General features: G+C 40.3%; 1 protein-coding gene across 4 annotated transcripts in view; it reads right to left on the bottom strand.

The window, feature by feature from the left end:
* Nucleotides 1-403: 403 nt before the first annotated feature.
* Nucleotides 404-18779, bottom strand: part of NEK11 (NIMA related kinase 11) — a 98297-nt gene continuing 79921 nt past the window's right edge. For 3 of the 4 annotated variants that reach the window (XM_025147490.3, XM_003640741.6, XM_025147491.3), the window contains 2 exons: nt 15305-15401; nt 404-1993 (listed from right to left, as the gene is read on the bottom strand). In XM_025147490.3, the coding sequence (XP_025003258.2) occupies nt 1789-1993; nt 15305-15401 (302 nt within the window). In that variant the 3' untranslated portion in view covers nt 404-1788. The remainder of the gene's footprint in view (nt 1994-15304; nt 15402-18779) is intronic. The other variant, XM_040692898.2, reaches the window with a different exon arrangement.

Genomic DNA, 18779 nt, shown 5'->3' with positions numbered 1-18779 from the left:
CACAAAGGTGGATCAGTACTTCTCCTTACCTTATTGTCAATCCCAGTATCCTTAGTTGTAGTCCAGGTCAAGTAGCAGTATTTTTTGATGTTCACATTATTAATTTACTTTCATTCATTTAATTCAGCTCCTGAGTACTTGAAGAGTTATGGCAGAAAAACAGAATACACAGGGCTTTTGATAATGGCTAGATGGCTAAAACTAAGCTGGTCCACAATTCACTTCAGATTCTTCTACAGATTGTACTATTTGTTATCTGTTACTGTTCCACAAGATAGGTAAAGGAGCTCAGAATGCACAGGTATATTATCAGAGCATAATATGCACTCCCAATCAGCAAAAGAGTGATGCATATGAAGAGAGAAACATAAACGTTAATGAAAAGAAAATAACATTATCTGTGTGTAAGCAAAAGAAAATTGATTTATTGTTCTGTGTACAGTGATAAAAAACTTCAAGAATCTGTAATAAGAATTCCTAGCTGCCATGGTCATCTACAGCTCTGGCCTCATCTCTCTGTCTCTGTAAACTTAAACATGTATAACAATATGGTAAAATGTTTTCCTCTCTCTATGCATATACATACCTATTTCTATGTATGTGAGTAAGCATGGATGAATATACACATGCTTGACATGAGCCAACAGTGTGCATTTGCAGCCCAGAAGGCTAACAGTATCCTGGACTGTATCCAAAGAGGGGTGGCCAGCAGGAAGAGGGAGGGGAATGTCCCTCTCTGCTTTGCCCAAGTATTGCGTCCAGATCTGAGTCCCCCAGCACAAGAAGGATGTAGAGCTGTTAGAGTGTGTCCAAAGGAGGGCAACGAAGATGATCAGAGGGCTAGAGCACCTCTCTTATAAAGAAAGGCTGAGGGAGCTGGGCTTGCTCAGTCCGGAGAAGAGAAGGCTGAGGGTATACCTCACTGTAGCCTTCCAGTACTAAAAGGGATCTTATAAACAGGAGAGAGTCTGACTCTGTATGGTCTGATACTGATAGGACAAGAGAGAATGGTTTCAAACTAAAAGAGGGGAGATTAAAATTAGATATTGTAAAGAAAACTTTCACTCAGAGGGCAGTGAGGCGTGGAACAGGCTGCCCAGAGAAGATGTGGATGCCCCACGCCTGGAGACATTCAAGAGCAGATACGATGGGGCCCTGGGCAGCTTGGCCTGGTGAGAAGTGCCTGTGCCATGCCCATGGCAGGGGTTGGAGTTTGATGATCTTTAAGGTCCTTCCCAACCCAAGCCATTCCCTGATTCTATGATCTATATTTTCACAGTTCCTTTGAAAGACACACGGATTAAATACAGTTCTTTAGACAATGAATGGTAACAAGACAATTTGTGGCTGAATAGCCATACACATTTGTATTCTGCCATAGTACAAAACAGATGTACTTAAATGCCACAAGAGCCAGTCAGTGCAGGAATAAACAACAGCTGGAGCCTAATCCTGCACCATTTCCTTCAGAGGCGGCTTTGCCAGTGACATTGACTAGTGTCCAAGAGATCTCTTCCATTATGCCCTAAGCAGTGAAGGGAACACTGACAATTATGAACTCTCCCCTCTACTCTGTAAGTTTTTCTTCCTATCCTTATAATCTATACCTTACTTACCCACTGTGCACTGCACAGACTGGACTTTCCAAGAGCCCGCCCACCTGTTTATGTTCTGAGTTACCGTCAGCAGTTTCCTCCAGATTCCTCCAGGATTTGCTGGCTGGCCTGAAGCAGGCAGCTCAGCACTGTCAGTCTTGTTCATTATTTCCCGTGCTGTTACCAGCACATTTTACAGCTGAAGACATGATCCCGAATCTTGCAGCTGCTCCTCAAAGTAGAGGAGCTGATCCACCTCAAAGCAATCACTTGCTCTAGGAACCAGTTTCTCCAGGTGTCTCGTTATCTCCTCCTCACTGGCCTTCTGCTTTCTCGCCTGCTTCAGGTAGGTGTACACCTTCTCAAATACCTCTCCTCCCAGCTTCTGGATGGCAGATCTAAAGATAAACAAAGGTCAAGTCAAACTTAACTTACATTATATATTAACACAAGCAATTGCAAGTCCTGATTTTTCTTTTTTTGTTTTCTAATGTTGTAGCTACCTTTGATTAAAATGTGATAATAACATATTTGTCTGACAGCAAAAGGAACTAAAATTTTCAATTGAATTTCTCTACGGTCATGTTAAACAAAAAGCCCAGGAGTAAAAACCTGGCCATAATAAAGTCATAGGACACATGGCCAATGCCACTGCTCTAGACCACCACTCCTTTCCACACCAAATCTGGCACACTGTTTTATCTTCAGCAAGTCCAATATGCATGCATACATTATTGTCCGTGTTTCACAAAACCAAGAGAAGCATCCCCAGTCATCCACACATCAGTGGCATTATATGAGAATAAGCACATAACAGAATGTGTTGCTTCATTTCAGGTTCTATCAAATAACAAGGCAACTGCTGTACCAGATCAGCATAAGCCAATTGGCAGTTCTGTCTTTTTCTACAGCACTATCCTCTTCTCAGCTGACAGATCTGTAATTCAGTGACAAAGAGTACAGTCACAGAAACTTAAAGCTGATTTATAAAGATCCAACTGAAAACTGCAATACAATGAGCAGAACTTATTTTTCCAAAGGCAAACATCTTTAAATTCATGTGCCACACTTCACAAGTAGTGGCATTCCCAACAGTGGAGGGTTCATAATATTTTGATGAAAATGTTAACTTTTCTTCACCATATCAGAAACCCTATCTGCCTGCCTATGTGTAAGTCTGCTGCAGGGACTGTATTCACCTCACTGTTTAAACAAATCTGCTAAGGCTCACACACCCCAAGTTTCTAGTTGGACCTCAATGGTGCCCATCCATACAACACCCATGGCAGGACTGGAACCTGAATGGCATCAAACAGGAGAGTTTGCTGGCAAACTTTGTGAAGACATCAGCAATTTGTATTGAAAAACATCTTGTTTTGGTTAGGTGAAGTTGTGGCTAGCAGCCTTTCCTCCCAACAACATTTGGCTAGGATTTCAAGAGTATTCAGGGGGGGCAATCATTTCTTTTTCAGGAAGTCCCACGAGGTTCTCAAGGCCAGGCTGAATGGGGCCCTGGGCAGTCTATTCTAGCGAGTGGCAGCCCTACCCAAGGCAGGGAGTTGGAACTGGATGGTCTTTAAGGTCCCTTCCAACGTAAATCATTCCATGATTCTATGATTCTACGATTCTATAAAATCCTTTGTGGAGCTCTTCAATAAAGTTTCTTAGTATAGCAAAACAAAGTTTCTCTGAAAAATGTCTCCTACCTACTAAACTAAACTAATGATATCTGAAATTCTAATGCTGTAACATATTTCTCAAGCATTATACACATTGTGTTCCTAGCACATAAAAATATTTGATGCCTTGACTCTTTGCATGGTGGAAATTCTTTTAGACAAAAAGTAGTTAATAGGAAGTGAATTGTGTTATATTTCAGCCTGAATATCTGTTTCTATGCTCCTCTTCTTCTGACTTTCTGTCACACACTATAAATTCAGACATGGCAAGCTGGGAAGATGGATCCCAGAGCTGTGTCAGGATGGGAAGCACCTCATTCATCTCTTAGCAGTGAACTATTTGTTACAGATAAGCCATCAACAAAGCTCCCGAAAAACCCTAACATTACAACCAGCAGGATCTGCAGCTAATAAAATCAGCCAGTGCCACCTCACACGTCTTCTTGCCTGAAGAATAGTCTTATGGCTGCTCTGATCTCACCAGGAGGAGACACCTCCTCACATCCCGCCTGCCATCACTGCTTATTTTGCAGCTCAGTCATGATTGGCTCTGACTCACCCTTTGCTGTACGCTACCTGTACATCTTGCTGGCTCTGACAGCTGGGAACTGGCAGCAGAGGCAGATGAGACCCAGTATAGGAAGACAGGGTTGGGCTGGACTCCCTGCAGGTCCAGGTGTGACTCAGTCCTGCTTCCCAGAACTGGAAAACAGGTTCTTTTTCTCCCAAAAGTGATGTTCAGGGGAAAATGAAAACTGCTGGAAGTGATCAAATGTCAGACTCTGGCTACCAAGGGATTAGATTAGCGCAGAAAGCTAAATAGGAATTTGTTTGGCAAGTAATGGAAATTCCTTCAAATCTCAGCAGAATTCCTTCAAATCTCAGCAGAAATGCTCTAATTCTCTCCAATGGTTAAAAACCAATCAATGAGAAGCGATTTAGAAATCATGACTGCTTCATCAATGCCTGCAGAGATCCTTTCTTCCTTCTCTTGTCAACAAACTGTTTTTGTCATTCCTTTCTATATAAAGACGAAAAATTAAGCAAACACATAGCTCAGGAGTATTGCTTCTGCTAATAAATGTTGCCTGCAGACTGGAATCTTTTCAGTGTAGCTTCGCAGAGCATGCAAATTAGCTCCTCTGTATAATACTCGATACAATAGAATTAGGGGAAAAGTGCTCATAGTTTGAAAATTAAGGGGTAGGTGACAAAAATTATAACCTCCTTTTACAGAAGAACGCATCAGGCTCTATTTGGACTTGAAAGCTGCATTAATACGAGTCTGCTACCACCTGGAACATTTTCTGCGATGGGGAGAGAAATTTGGGATCTCGGACAGTACGTGTCAAACACAGTACCAAATCTTTTATTATACCTACGGAGTGGGGGAAGTGATTTCCTAGAAAGCAAAGTTGGCTCATTACAACCCTTATATTTTTCCATCCACATGAAGGTCTACAGAGGCACAATGATGGATTTTGCACTAAATTTCTGTTTATAGGTACTATTTCACACGAGGTGTGGCACACCTGCACCTACAATTTCAAAATAGCTAAAAGCCTAACTTCTGAATGTGCTGTGAGAACCAGCACAGAGCCGCCATTCACACTCCCAAGTATTCTGATTATCAGCCATTTATTCTTGTAGCTCACTCACCTCCAAACTCACTATTTTCCCCCAGAAATGAGCCATCATTCCTTTCTCAGCAAAGATCCACAAGCACAGGGGATACCTGACACAGAATCATAGAATGGCTTAGGTTGGAAGAGACATTAAAGAACTCCAACCACCTGCCGGGGGCAGGGCTGCCACCCACTGGATCAGGCTGCCCAGGGCTCCATTCAACCTGACCTTGAGCGCCTCCAGGGATGGGGCACCACAGCTTCTCTGGGCAACCTCTTAAAGTGCCTTACCACCCTCTGAGTAAATAACTTTTTCCTAACATCTAACTTTTTCCTCTTTTAGTTCAAAGCCATTTCCCCTTTTTCTATTGCTATCAGACCATGTAAAAAAGTTACCCGTTCTATGTCTTAGCTTCTGTTTTCTCACTTTCCACCATTCCACCTGGACTGGGAAAAACATTTTTGCTGAGACATCCCTGGTAGAGCTGGAAGCACAAGCTGTGACAGAAGACACACAGGAGTCTTCATATCATCGCACACTGCATGCCTCTTAAGTCATACCCATTCCCTGCTGGGAAGACATCCCACTGTCTGGATACAGGTCAGCTCCAATTAAACTCCTTCTCCTAGCACAGCCTAGCTACATTAAATACATTTTATCAAAACTAATTGATACAATCTAAGCTCCAGGCCTTAAGCCTTTAGCCAGCCCCACTGGGAGACATTCAGTAGGGCAACACCACAGTTCATGGATAAACTAGTTCAAGTAATTCTCCAAAGGACTGAAATCCAGGTTTTCATATGTAAGTGAATGCCCAGAGTGCGTGCTTTCCCACTGCAAACTGGAAGAAATTCAACAGTGAGTCCAGCCTCCCTCACTCCTTGTGGCTGCAGAGGGCCACCCCAATGATCCAGGATGAAGTGTCGCAGGGCTGGGGCCCTCCATAGCCCCAAGCATGCTCTGACCGCCAGCCTACTGGCTGAGAGCAGCTACTGCCAGTCCCTGCACAGTCATCCTTGGCAACCGTGGTTTGGAATAAGATGCCTCATGCTGCCAGCTTCTGTGCAGCAGAGAATAAATGCCTAGAGAAAATTAACTGGAACAAGCCCCAAAGGCCACGGAGGCAGACAGATATCTGATTTGTGGCTAATGATAGGGTTTTGGCATGAGACAGAGAGTTGGTTCTGTTAAGGATAAGGTGCTTCTAAGCATCTGAGAAGCAGTATCAATATCAGCTAAATCATAGGCACTTAGTGCTTTGACTCCCTGCCAGTGTTGGAGGGGAGCTAAATAGGAGCCTTCAGAATGGCAATTTTATACTCAGGGTGTCCAACTGTGCCTAAAAATGTGCCAAGTCATTCCATGGAGCTGGGTCCAAATGAATGCATCAGGATATCTGGTGATTTGCAATTGATTTCCTACGCATCAGTGCAAAATTACTAAAATCTGACAATGTAATTATGTGTTCTCGGCTGGCTGAGGAAGCTGTAAATCTTTCCCTGGGTGAACAAAGAATTTCCTATTATCCTGCGGGCCTTTATTTTGACTGTAGTGCTACTAGCTATGTGTTAATATTTCTTTTCTGGTCTGGAGATCAACTACAATACACCTACCTTTATGCAGCACTGACAAAAGCCACAAAACAAGATTAATGCTGGAGTTTGTGCTCCTCCATGGGTGTCAGTAGGTGGGTTAGTACCTCTCAACAGCTTTTCATCCTGCCTTGAAGGATGACCATGACACAAATCAGCAGCTGAGGGGGTTTACAGCTTATCTCTTGGGGTGCATGATAGTAACTATCATTTAAAACCATTCTGCCCTCTCTCCTCTGTCCCCACGGGGAATCAGCCTTTCCCACACAGCATTTTCACAGTGCTTCAGGGAGCTGTGGCATGGGTTATTCCTCAGCCACCACACACTGCACAAGTCACAGCTGAGCACACCAGGACGGTACTGTGAAAGCCCCCCTGGATCAGAGAGCAGCAATAACATCTCACCTCTGCCACAGCAGACAGCGAACACGCAGCTCCTACGTTAACCACTGAAAATTTAGGGATTTCAATATGCTAATCTTACACATAATTACTTCATTGTCAGCTTTGAAAGTTTTCTGAGCATGAAATATCCATCCGAGTGGATGGAGACAAGTGGATCGTGATTAGGGCTGGTGGGGCATAAAAGGTATGTCCCAGCAGAGTGAGGGAGGCAATAGGTGATTGTCCCCCTCAACTCCACCCTTGTGAGGCCCCATCTGGAGTACTTGTTTGTCCTTTCTAGTTCTGACGTCTGTCGGGTCTTGAGAATGTGGTAAGTATGGCAAAGTCTAAGAAAAGGGCATATTAAAAAAGAAGAAAAAGTGGGACGAATTATTATAGAAAAGCTAGTAAATTGTTAAGACTAGCCCCTACAGTCACCTTCAAGCCCCAGTGGACTTTGACTTTCATTGTAATATCGCGGAATGAAAATTTCTTCACTTGAAGACAATGATAATTTTCATAACTCATCCTTAATTACTTCATACCTCCTGAATTAAAGCACCTTAATTTCATTGCAAACAAAACTCTGACACCCTACTTCAAGGATCTGCAAAATTTAAAGCATATTTAGAACACGTTTTCCTCTGAGATAATAAGAATCTTATTATTTAAAGCGGTAGACAAAGCTGAAAAAATATCAATAATATTCTCTATGCATTTCATTTTCCGAGATAAATTAATTAGTAAAAGCTAGCATCAGCTCTTGGGAGAACTGTGAACTAGAATTTAGAGCTGTTGAATTCTATCTACAGAAATCAGAACAGAGTTTGTGAGAAGGGGAAATGGAGGGGTATTTTTTGTGCTTTATACCTAGCCCCAGAACTCCAAGCAACCTGTCCAGCAAGTTAATTTGCACTGAGTCCTTAAGTCTTCATTGAATATGAATGATTCGGCAAGTGGAAAACTATCATAAATCAATCACTCAGGGATAGAATCTGTCTTCTGGGAGAAACTGGTAGAAATTACAGGCCAAATACTCATTACTCTAAAGTAGTCTTCATGGTCTCTACTGGGAGACAGCAGGAGTTTCAGCACAGTATTTCCCTCCCTCCAGAGCTATGTGCCTAACCAATTTCCTGCAAGGTAAGGAAAAAAACAAAAAGAGTTCTGATTTTTCAGTGAAATAAGTGAAAAAAAAATAAAATTACGATGAACAAAGAAATTCTCTTTGAGTCTGTTTTTATTACAGCAGCTCTGCATTGCTAACCTCTTTCCACAGGGATTTGCTGAGTGCCATCTGAGTATTTGCTATCTTTATTACTTCCACGTGCCTCAATAAACCTCCCAAGGTCACTATGCTGCATCTAGCAAACACTGTCAAGATTCTTTAAGGGTACCTATACTGAAAATAGACTATATAACTAATGACATGTGAGAGCATTCTCACATTTGGAAATGACTGACAAAATTAAGGCACTAGAAAACTGAATAGCTCAGTCTATGTATGATGTATGCACAGCATGGGAAACTAGGGAAATTATGTTTTTTGTGCAAAACAAAAAGATGTATTAGTCTAATTGTAATGTTTTGAGTGTTCGGGGCTACTTGACATTTTAAAATGGATGATTCTATATCAATAATTATGTGTTTTGTAACTGGAATACAATTTTCAGACTGGATGAAAATTCTCTACCACTAAAGCAATTATGACATGAGTATCCACTTTAAAAAAAATCCTTTAAAATTCAGGATAACAGAATGGCTCACAGATCTATGAAATGCAGCCCAGTAAAGAAGGTGAAAAAGTCTGAGTTTTTTTGAACATAACCAAGTAAATTTGAAATCTTACAGTTCATTTTAAGTGTTGGACCTGAGGCTCAACAATGTGTAAAATGAACACCAGGATGAGCATCCCAACAAGCCATATCAAAGCTTAATTGTGCTGTTTTATATATTGGCTATATATAACGCTACCCACGGGAGGAGGTTGGAGTTTGATGATCTTTAAGGTCTCTTCCAACCTAAGTTATTCTATGACTCTATGATAACAATACTTGTGGACATTTTTATACTGACATATAGCAAATAACCCAGTATTGATTAAATTTAGGCTGCACGGCTGAGGGCTTTGTACCAGAGTCAACACATGTCCTATTCTACAGACTGGGTAAAAATCCAAGGACATTTGGATTAGTAACCTGGGACTTCAAAACAGAATCCCATTTCCCAAAATCATAAAGCTGGAGCAATATATATATACAGTAACTTCAAAGTAAAATAGAAAAAAAAAGGGGGAAAACACACTGTTCTTGCCAAATACTTTCCAAGAGCAGCTGGTAAATTCTGACCTTGCTCATAGCTGGCAGGGTGTACTTTGAGATCTATATAATCAGTACATTCCCACCTAACAACTAAATTATGAATCACTTGCAACTTTTGCTGAGCTCAGATGTATTGGAGAACCAGCACAAATTTCTACCATAGTCCTCTCTCCCCTCCTACAGTACACATCAGGGTGAAAGCCTGTTGAAAAGAATAACAAGAAAAACTGAGCAGCCACTAAAATTGAAGGCAAATAACTATGATACTCTGGGCGTGTGTCTTGACAATTTTAAAGATGCCATCATTTGCAACTCAATAGTACAGAAATTCTGTCATGTTACAGCACAAAACACATTCAACCTGAAGATGTGAAACATGAACCTTGCTAATTCCTTTGCCATTGCTCCCTGTGTGACTCTGCATGTACTGGGCAGAAAAGGAGGAGCCACTTGTAATGAACTCTCTCTTGAGAAAACTGGATCTACTCAAGTATTGTGATTTGTTTCCTGCACAGGAGCTAGGTAAGGTCTAAATGAATACAGCGGATTTTCCAAGATTTACACACTTTCACATCCCTCCTTACCTACCACTCTAATCTTGAAGATATAATTTGATGAATCCAGATACCAAGGATCACACTGTTCTAGATGAAAGGATAAAATTCAACGTGCACACAGTCTGAATGAGAGGGATAGTGCCTCAGAAGTACTGGAGCAAGTAATCCTGGAGATTAGGACCCCAACAGGCCCTAAACGCTAAGAGATGGAGACTGGCCTTTGAAAATGAAGTGCACTAAAAATTGTGACAAGGAGGATGGATATGCAACTAATATTTTGGCTTAGCCCATGGAAAGTAAAAATCTACATTTACACTGTAAGCTGTCGTGGGATCACAACACTGAAATTACTACCAGAAAACAGAGTGTTAAACAGAATAACTGAAGTATGTATAAGAGGAAATCTCATGCTCAGAAACATTACAGCATCGATATCCTCAAGAATAATGTTCTCTACCTGGCTGCAAAAATCAGTCACAGCTCAGACAGTGGCAATACCAAATAGGTTTCTTGTCTGCAAGAAAATACCTTAGTCCTCAGGTACATTTACATCATAATACTTTCAACATGACATTTAATAGCAACCAAAGGCCTCTGAGATTTTTTAAGCCTAAAGCTCCAGTTAGATTTTCTGTATTTCTTGCATTTGGCTTCACCTAAAGTTGTCCTCAGTGATGTCAATAACAAACTCATTTTCAGTAGGCTCAGAGTCGGCCCTGAGGAAGGCCCATCCAACATCTAATAAATCACTAAATCAAACAGCCAATCTCTTCACAACAAGAGCTAAAAAATGTGCAGGAATAAATGTACACAGAGTCTTCTGCACTTCAGGCATTTTTAGGACTACTACTGTTACAGAATATTCAGTTCCCATTCAATCACTTCAGTATGACCTTTCTTTATGAATTTTTAAGATGAACGATATATTTGATGCCAACGTCACAAGCAAAAGAAGTATATATGCATACTGTTTGTGAGTCTTAACCAATAGTGTTATGAGCAGTCACAGGAATAGAACAAAAATATCACTATATGCCTTTTCTCCATGCCTTCTGAAAGACAGCTTTACTTACACTCAGCAGGTGATGATGAAGTCTTTTGCCTGATCATGGCAGACTGCTGTGTGTAAGACTTCAGGGACTGACTAAGAGGTGCTTACTGCTGTGCTAAAGGATTTTAATTTACTTAAAATTTGGGGCATAAAAGCCTTTTCCTTTTACTGACATACATTTTATTGAATTCTAAATTGCATATTAAAGTTCACTGCCATTAAAATGACTCACTGTATGTATTCATGGATACCTCCCCAAAGGAGCACAAAGTACTCTGTACTAATAGTTTTTTCCTCATTTTTTTACACTTTTATTTCTTTTTGTATTTTAAGCGCAGGGAGAACAAGATATAAATTCTATCCCATAAATACTAAACTATGCAAAAAAAAAAAAAAAAAAAAAAAAAGCCTTACTCTGTAAAACAGAAATTCTCATTTTTCAAAGCCCAAAAGATGAATTTTCACTGCAGTGTCAAGAATGTTTCAAAGGGAAGCCTCCCCTCACTGGACAGCTGAGATGCAAGTACTACATAATAAAGGGAGGTGCAATTGTGAATACAAGCACCAGCACCAGAGCCCCAAGAAAGGCTTTTTCTTTTCCATAAATGTCTGCAAACACTTGTCTTATTTCTCACCTTTAGATCATGAAGCCCCATAGTGACTTCAGATCTCAAGCATACATCATAAGACTGTCCATACACTTGTGAAGAGCCATCTGAGACAGTCAGCTACGTGGAATGAAGGGCCTCATAATAAGATACACCAAGATGAAAAGGAGAATGTCATGGATTGGAAGGGACTTTGAAAGATCATCTAGTCCAATCCCCCTGCTGGAGCAGGAACACCTAGATCAGGTCACTCAGGAATGCGTCCAGGTGGGTTTTGAATGTCTCCAGAGAAGAAGACTCCACAACCTCTCTGAGAAGCCTGTTCCAGTGTTCTGTTAACCTCACCATGAATAAGTTTTTTCTTGTATTTATGTGGAACCTCCTATGTTCCAGCTTGCACCCACTGTCCCTTGTCCTATCATTGGACGTCACTGAGAAGAGCCTGGCTTCATCCTCCTGACACTCACCCTTTATCTTCTTATAAGCATGAATGAGGTCACCCCTCAGTCTCCTCTTCTCCTAGTTAAAGAGACCCAGCTCCCTCATCCTCTCCTCATAAGGGAGATGCTCCACTTCCTATATAAAATCTTTATAAAATCTTTTTTTTTTTTTTTTTTCAGTTACATATCCGAACGTGATGGGCCTATCTCTTTTAAAGTAGACTTTGACCTCCGCAGCTTCTTAAGGGCGCTGCTGAAGAAAGCAATCAGTTCCATCTACTAAGCTTTTCAGAAGCAGAAAACAAGCATTTGCTACAATGACTGTTCTAAAGGTTTTCCCTAGGGACAAAGTCAGTTTTTCAGGTAATGAGTACTGACAAAGCTTCGGATATCTTGTAAAGGAGGCTTTGACAAGCTTTATGGACATCAGTGAGGGAAAAGAAAAAAAAAGTTACAGCTGGTATAACAATTTGATCCGATGGAAAAAAAGTGCTTTCGCTTCAGGGGTTTTCTGAAGAATAGTGTGGATCTCTTCTGAGATGCGTAACTACAAAATCTCTATAGGGTAGCATCAGTGAAATTGCCATTCATTTTTCCTCATTTCTCTCTCTGGTGAAGACAATTTGTCTCTAGAGAGCATGTGAGAGTATAGCTTCTTAGACTGCAGCAGGAAGTACCATCAGGGATAGCAACCACCATGAGAATGAGATGGTGGCCAGGTCAGAAAATACTCCTGTTTCCTACATCTAACAAGGCTCCTAAGCCTAAAAAACTGTGTGAGTCACAGAACTCTGTATACTTGGCTTACTTCCTACTGTTAGAATGCAAAGCTGGGAAGAAGCATAATGAGAAAAAGCTCAGATAACCTTTGCAGGAGCTAGTTCAAGAAATCGAGATTTCTTATAAAGACCGCAGAAGATCCTAATATTAAACTTGTTAGCATTGAAGTAGAAATCTTGCAGACAGAACGAACTCCACTTGAAAGATAAAGTTAAATCTATGCTGCTATGAACTTTATAATGAATCCTGATATCAAGTATAATAAACTAGAAATTGTTGTCACTGGAGTGGGTGATTTTATCATGGCTTTTACTGAGAGAACAACAACTAAAAATGCTGAGACAGGGAGTACAATGGGATTGGAGGAAACACTCAGGGACTACAGTGAAGGAAGCTGGTGACTAAATCATAAACAGTCTCAAGCTGTCTATAGGTGAAGCTTTTTTTTTTTTTTTAAGTTAAAATAGGAGACAAAGGACACCTACCTACTCAAGAACATCAATGTCTTCCTCCTTCTACACTCCTGTAAAGGCTTTTAGCACAACTTCCTGATACCCTCTCACATGAATATTTGTATAAGACCTTGCACAAGATTACAGCAGAAGCTTCTGAAATAGGCACTCTGACAAACAGAAGTACAACACATCACGTGAAGTTTGCTGAGAGATGAACAGAGCAGATGAGGCTTCACACATCATTCTGAATAAGTATACTTCCTTCTCCCCACTGAAAACTCTCTCACTGTGCTCTACGGGCAAACTGCAGGTGTGTGAGAATTTGCAAGGATCTCCTTTTGTATGTGTGTGCTGGGTACTGTGCTCACTTACTTGCTCCTTAACACCCTGATATCCAAGCAATGAACATGCCTTTACATACTTAGATATCTAGATATTCTGATATCACATGGTCATACTATATTCAGGAGAAAGCACAGTACCATGAGTAGATATTTAGACAGACTTCTTTGAACGACCTATTACAGTTCACAAGAGGGAAATTATACCCATACTTTCCAAACAACAACAAGCAAACCCAAAGTAACTCCCCTCTCCAGTTTTTCTCTTAATGATTCTTACTTTAAAATGGCTTACAGTATGGCCCACAGATGCAGTCTGCTGGTTATTCTCAAGATGCCAACTGGGTGGGCAGCTGACCATTCTCATTCAGGAATTAGATGACAAGAAAAGTGTTCCAAAACAATGAGGTCTAATGCATTGAATATAAATACTGAAATTAATCAGGCTTTTCATCAGCATTTGACTGTTTTATAAACTACATTGTGATGTGCCATTTCCAAAGGATCATACAACAGCACTTGTAATTTTTTCAGCATTTCACCACCGTTGCATGCTGATCCTATCAGAAACAACGAACTGTGAAAATAGAGAGACAGCACTGAAAGGCAGATTTTTCAAGAAGTGATTTAATTGTACCTCAGCCCTAGAGACAATGACCATGAAGCTCAAATAGCTACGGTTTATCCTGTAACTGTAAGAACATAAGGTGAAGGCTGGAAGACCAGTGAGTATTTTGACTAAACAACCCGACCTTGCAACTAGTCGGTGCAACGTGATGCATTTGGGTTTGTTTTTTTAAGTACTTTCTATGAAAAGAGAATGGAAAGGAATCAGATTGGTTGACTGTGAAACCTGCTGATTAGTTTCATAATAAGGACTAAGCCGTGAAGTAAAACCCAAGGAACAGCTGTTTATTGCAGTATCATAAAACAGAGAAGCTTCTATCTGGAGTAAATCAGATTGCTATTTCTCTTGAATATACAGCACATTGTACACAGTAGTGCATTATAAACAGTGATTGGCATCAATACAGTTACAGTTACCTTAGTTTTCTCTTATGGTATCATGCAAACGTGAGCATTAACTATCTGGACTCTGATAACATATGCCCTATCATTGATACTGTCCACTCATACAAGATAGACATGTCCTTTTTTAAGGAGCTTAGAACCTGAAATCATTTGAATGTTGCAATACTGTGAAGAAAAACTGAGTTCAGAAATAATAAATAATATTATGATTATCAGTTCAGTACCTAGACTGGGAAGCAATAAATCTTGGAAAGCCACAAATTACTGACAGTTTACTGGATGAAACTCAAGATATGCCAACCAGTACAGTTTAGAGTGGAAGCACAGATCTTTTTTTATTAAGACTTTGAAATCTTTATTAATAAAGTGCAGGTGATGGTTAATGATGTTGAAAGCAATTGAGTTTCAAAGGGAACTGTGCATGCAACTTCCCTTGTCTCATTTGAAAACCCAAGGCAATAGCAATTAAATTTGGTTTTAATCATCGTATCACTGTAGGAAACAAATTTTAGCCTTTTTTTCTATGCTAGAATGAAGTGTGGGTGAGGGAGCAAACATGGTGGGAACACGAAGATCTGCAGCTCAGTGACCCAGACAGCAGTGAAAACTAACTAGATCTCAGAAAAGATGACAGTGATTGTGCAGCTTACAAGAAAACAATCAGAACTGACTGTCAAACTTCAACCTCTGTGCAGGCAAGTAGATATCCAGCTTGTGAAACACACCTTAGCATGTTAGGGATTTTTTGGGGAGGGGAGGCAACACAGTTTTATTTACCTTCTGCCATTTTTCAAATCCATCTTCATTGCCTAGATATTGCTAACACACAAATATGTTACTTACTCCCTCATGCGATTCAGCTTGGTCTCAGCCATAGTGCTGTTGAGAGCTCTGAATCCCTGGGGCACCCCTGGAGCCATGCTGGTGACAGTTGCCGAACCTACAAATCAATGCACAGACACACAACCTCATTCACCTTCATCCCCTGAGCACTATTTCAGAGTCAAGGACAGTCAGGAGAAGGAAGACTACTCCTGTTCCTCACAAGGTAGTGCCATATTAGGTAAAGATGAAATAGATTATTAAATACACATTAAGGGCAACTCCTTTTTCAGTGACATGTAGATTTATATGTCAAAAGCACCAGAATTGTAACATGAATTTTCCTGCTGTGAAGGAAGTGTTCCATTACAGTAGAAAGGACAGTTACTGAAGGAAATGCTGGGACAGACAAATAGGCAACAAAATGAAATTTACTTGGACAGTATTTATTTTCTTACGTTGTTCTTGCACTTAGTTGTAAGAAAGAGCAGGAACTCTCTTCCTAACAGGCAAGTCTCTCCTTTGGCTCAATCATACTGTAAACTGATAGTGTTCTACCAATCAGACAGTAAACTGACTTATGGCATTACTTTCCTCTTCAGATGAAAGTACTCCATGTAAGTATATCTGTGACTATATGTATGTATACATACACATGCAAATACTCACACACGCACACTTCCTGTTCACTTACTTCATGTGCTGTTAAATTATTTAATGACCTAAGACCAGAGCTGCTGAATCACAGAAGTGTGCCAGAGTTGTCAGCTCAAATATCCTGCAATTTTATGTCGCCACTGCATCACACAAGCCCCTGCCTAATCTCTGACAGGCCCTCAGGTTCAAGTTAGTGATTTAGTTACTTATTGCCTCTACTGCTCCCACTGGAAGACAATTCCAGAGCCACACTGTGACCTGCTGGCTAAAATCCCTCTTGATTTCCAGACAAAATTTCTTTATTGGCCAGTCTGTTCTCATTATTCTCCTGTGTTTGTCCCTCTTTTTGGCTTACTCAGATCTTCCCTTCACTTTTGCATACTCCTCTCATTTATTTGTAACTGTGAGAGAAAAAAAAAATACTCTGCTTTCACCTTCTTAAGCCAAGCCAAGCAGCTATTTCAGTTCTTTCCCGCAAAACTATTTGGCATTAGGATTCCAATTCCCCAAAGAGGAGAATGTATATCATGGTGGAACTTCTCTGTAAATCCATGGGGTGTGGCACACAGCAGCTAAGCTCTGAACAGCCACAGCAGGGCTCTGCATGGAACATGAATAAGCCAAAAGTCACACAAAGTAGTTAATGCAATGCCTTGGCTACGTAAACACAATCTCCTCTCCAAGCAGGTGTTTTTAGCTTGGACTTAGCTGGGTTTTAGCTTGGATTGCATTAGCATTGATCATGTACAGCCAGAAGGAGTTTGCAGCTACCTTTCTGCTCTGAGCAGTATGGACACCCCCAGACAGTACAGAATGCTTCTCCTGAATGCATAAGCACGACCTTCCCAGGAGTTAGACTCACTGCTCTTTGAGTTGGCAGGGAATTAGGGTCCAGATGTGGGGACTTGGGCTTTGATATTGTTGTCAGACCTCAAAGACAACTACCTTTTTTTCTGCCCTGAGCACGAGTGGTCTAAAGAAAATGTAAGCCTTGCATTCTTTCAAGACTGAGCACATTTAACCACACGTCCCAGATAAATTCTGCTACTTCTGTTATTACAGGATATATCATTGTGGTAAGAGCACAGCAAACTCTTCCTACTTAGTGGGTTCAGTCTATTTATTGCTACAATACTTTATCTCCCTCTCTTCTGACATTTCATTATTAAAGGCATCCTTCTTGGTTTTTTTCAGGGATTCCAGTCTAAATAATTCTTACTTTGCCTACTCTCCACACTGGCAGTTGGCCAAGAAATGCTTCCCCTCTAAACACAAACTAATATCTGTCTTCCTCTCCATTAAATATGATCTGGGTACTGTGAAGCAGCTGCAAGGACTACAGATTGTAGGATGCTGTAAAGGTACGGCTACTCATAAAAGAAAAGAGTTCTCAGTGAAATCCACTAACAGCTTTTCACACTGTTACTATGAAAAGCCTTAAAACTTTTCCTAGTGTGATTCATAACCCTCACCAACTTCTAAAGCACAGGGATTTTCTTAGAAGCAGTTACTTGATCAGTAATATATTTTGCAACCAGCTTCCCAGCTTGCAACAGCCTGCCTACCCATACATCAACAGAACAAATAACTATGCTTCTTCAAAAGGTGTCCAAGTAGCTATTTGCATTGTTAAGCAATTTAACATTCTTGATTAGTTAAACTAAATCAAATGAAAAAACAAAAACAGTGACTTTTCAAAACCAAGTACTTTCACTCCCTATATATATTTAAAAGATGAATAGTCTTCCAGTCTCTAGCAGAGAACAAAGGGCAAAATAGTCCTCTTGGGTCACAGAGTACCAGTTTTGTGGCTCTCACTGCACCCTTCTCACTCTGTCCGAGAGAATAAAGATGAAAGAAATACTCTGCTCACATTTACTCATAGATACTTACAGTAAAAAAAGATTATTATGATTATCTGATGAGAGGCCTGTACATTATGTAATAAAGGAATTCATACCTACATTTCTGCTAAAACCCAAAGAATTGATGATAGACATCTATTGCATCTCTTGATGATTCACTGTGTGTTAAGAAACTATTATCTTCACTGAATCACAGACTACTGGTTTGGATTTGCTTTTTCAGCCTTCATTTCTACATACGAGATCATCCAATGCCTTTTTCAATAAGACTGAAAAGGTCACAGGTATTTTTCTGAGTTTATGTTTTTAAAAATAGATACCAAATTTTCTCTAACCTTCTCTTTGCTTAAACTAAGAAGACCTAGTAAACCTTAAAGGTAGTTATTCAGACTTTCTTTCATTTTGTAGCTCTTTTCTTGAATGTACTCCATTTTTCATGCTTTACTAGCATGGGTTATTTTATCTCAAGTCAACTCTACACAGAGCTGCATAGCCAACCCCAAGTGAAGGTTGCATAGTACTGAAGCACACATATTCACAGTGATTCACTGGAAAACTGTGGGGAGAAAACACATTTAATTCAAAAAGTCTCAGGATTTTACCCTTTATCTCTTAGTTTTTATACATAGAAACTCCATATATGGAAAAACAATGCAATTTTATTGCATCATTTTCATCACGGCCCTTGCTGACATTAAAAAAAAAAATCTAACTTTACTCTACTCAGATGTTCTCTAAGATATGCTTGAAACTGTACTTTTTTTTTTTTCTGATTCCTTTAACAATGAAAAATGCTATGAGAAATTCTGACCAGTCACACTTCTGCAGCCAGTCCATTACTGCCATGAAGTTCCTCCTGTTTTAAGGAGCAGTCATTACAGTAATGCTGCAGGTCTGCAGCCCAGAAGCATGGTATTGCCAGTGCTAGTGCCAGCTCGCAGGTTTGGGTCTGGGTTTGCAAGATTTCAGCACTG

Source organism: Gallus gallus, chromosome 2 (genome assembly GCF_016699485.2).
Source record: "Gallus gallus isolate bGalGal1 chromosome 2, bGalGal1.mat.broiler.GRCg7b, whole genome shotgun sequence".
NCBI classification, from domain to species: Eukaryota; Metazoa; Chordata; class Aves; order Galliformes; family Phasianidae; genus Gallus; species Gallus gallus.
Note: the sequence above shows the minus strand (reverse complement) of the source record. Positions and strands in the feature narration are given on the sequence as shown.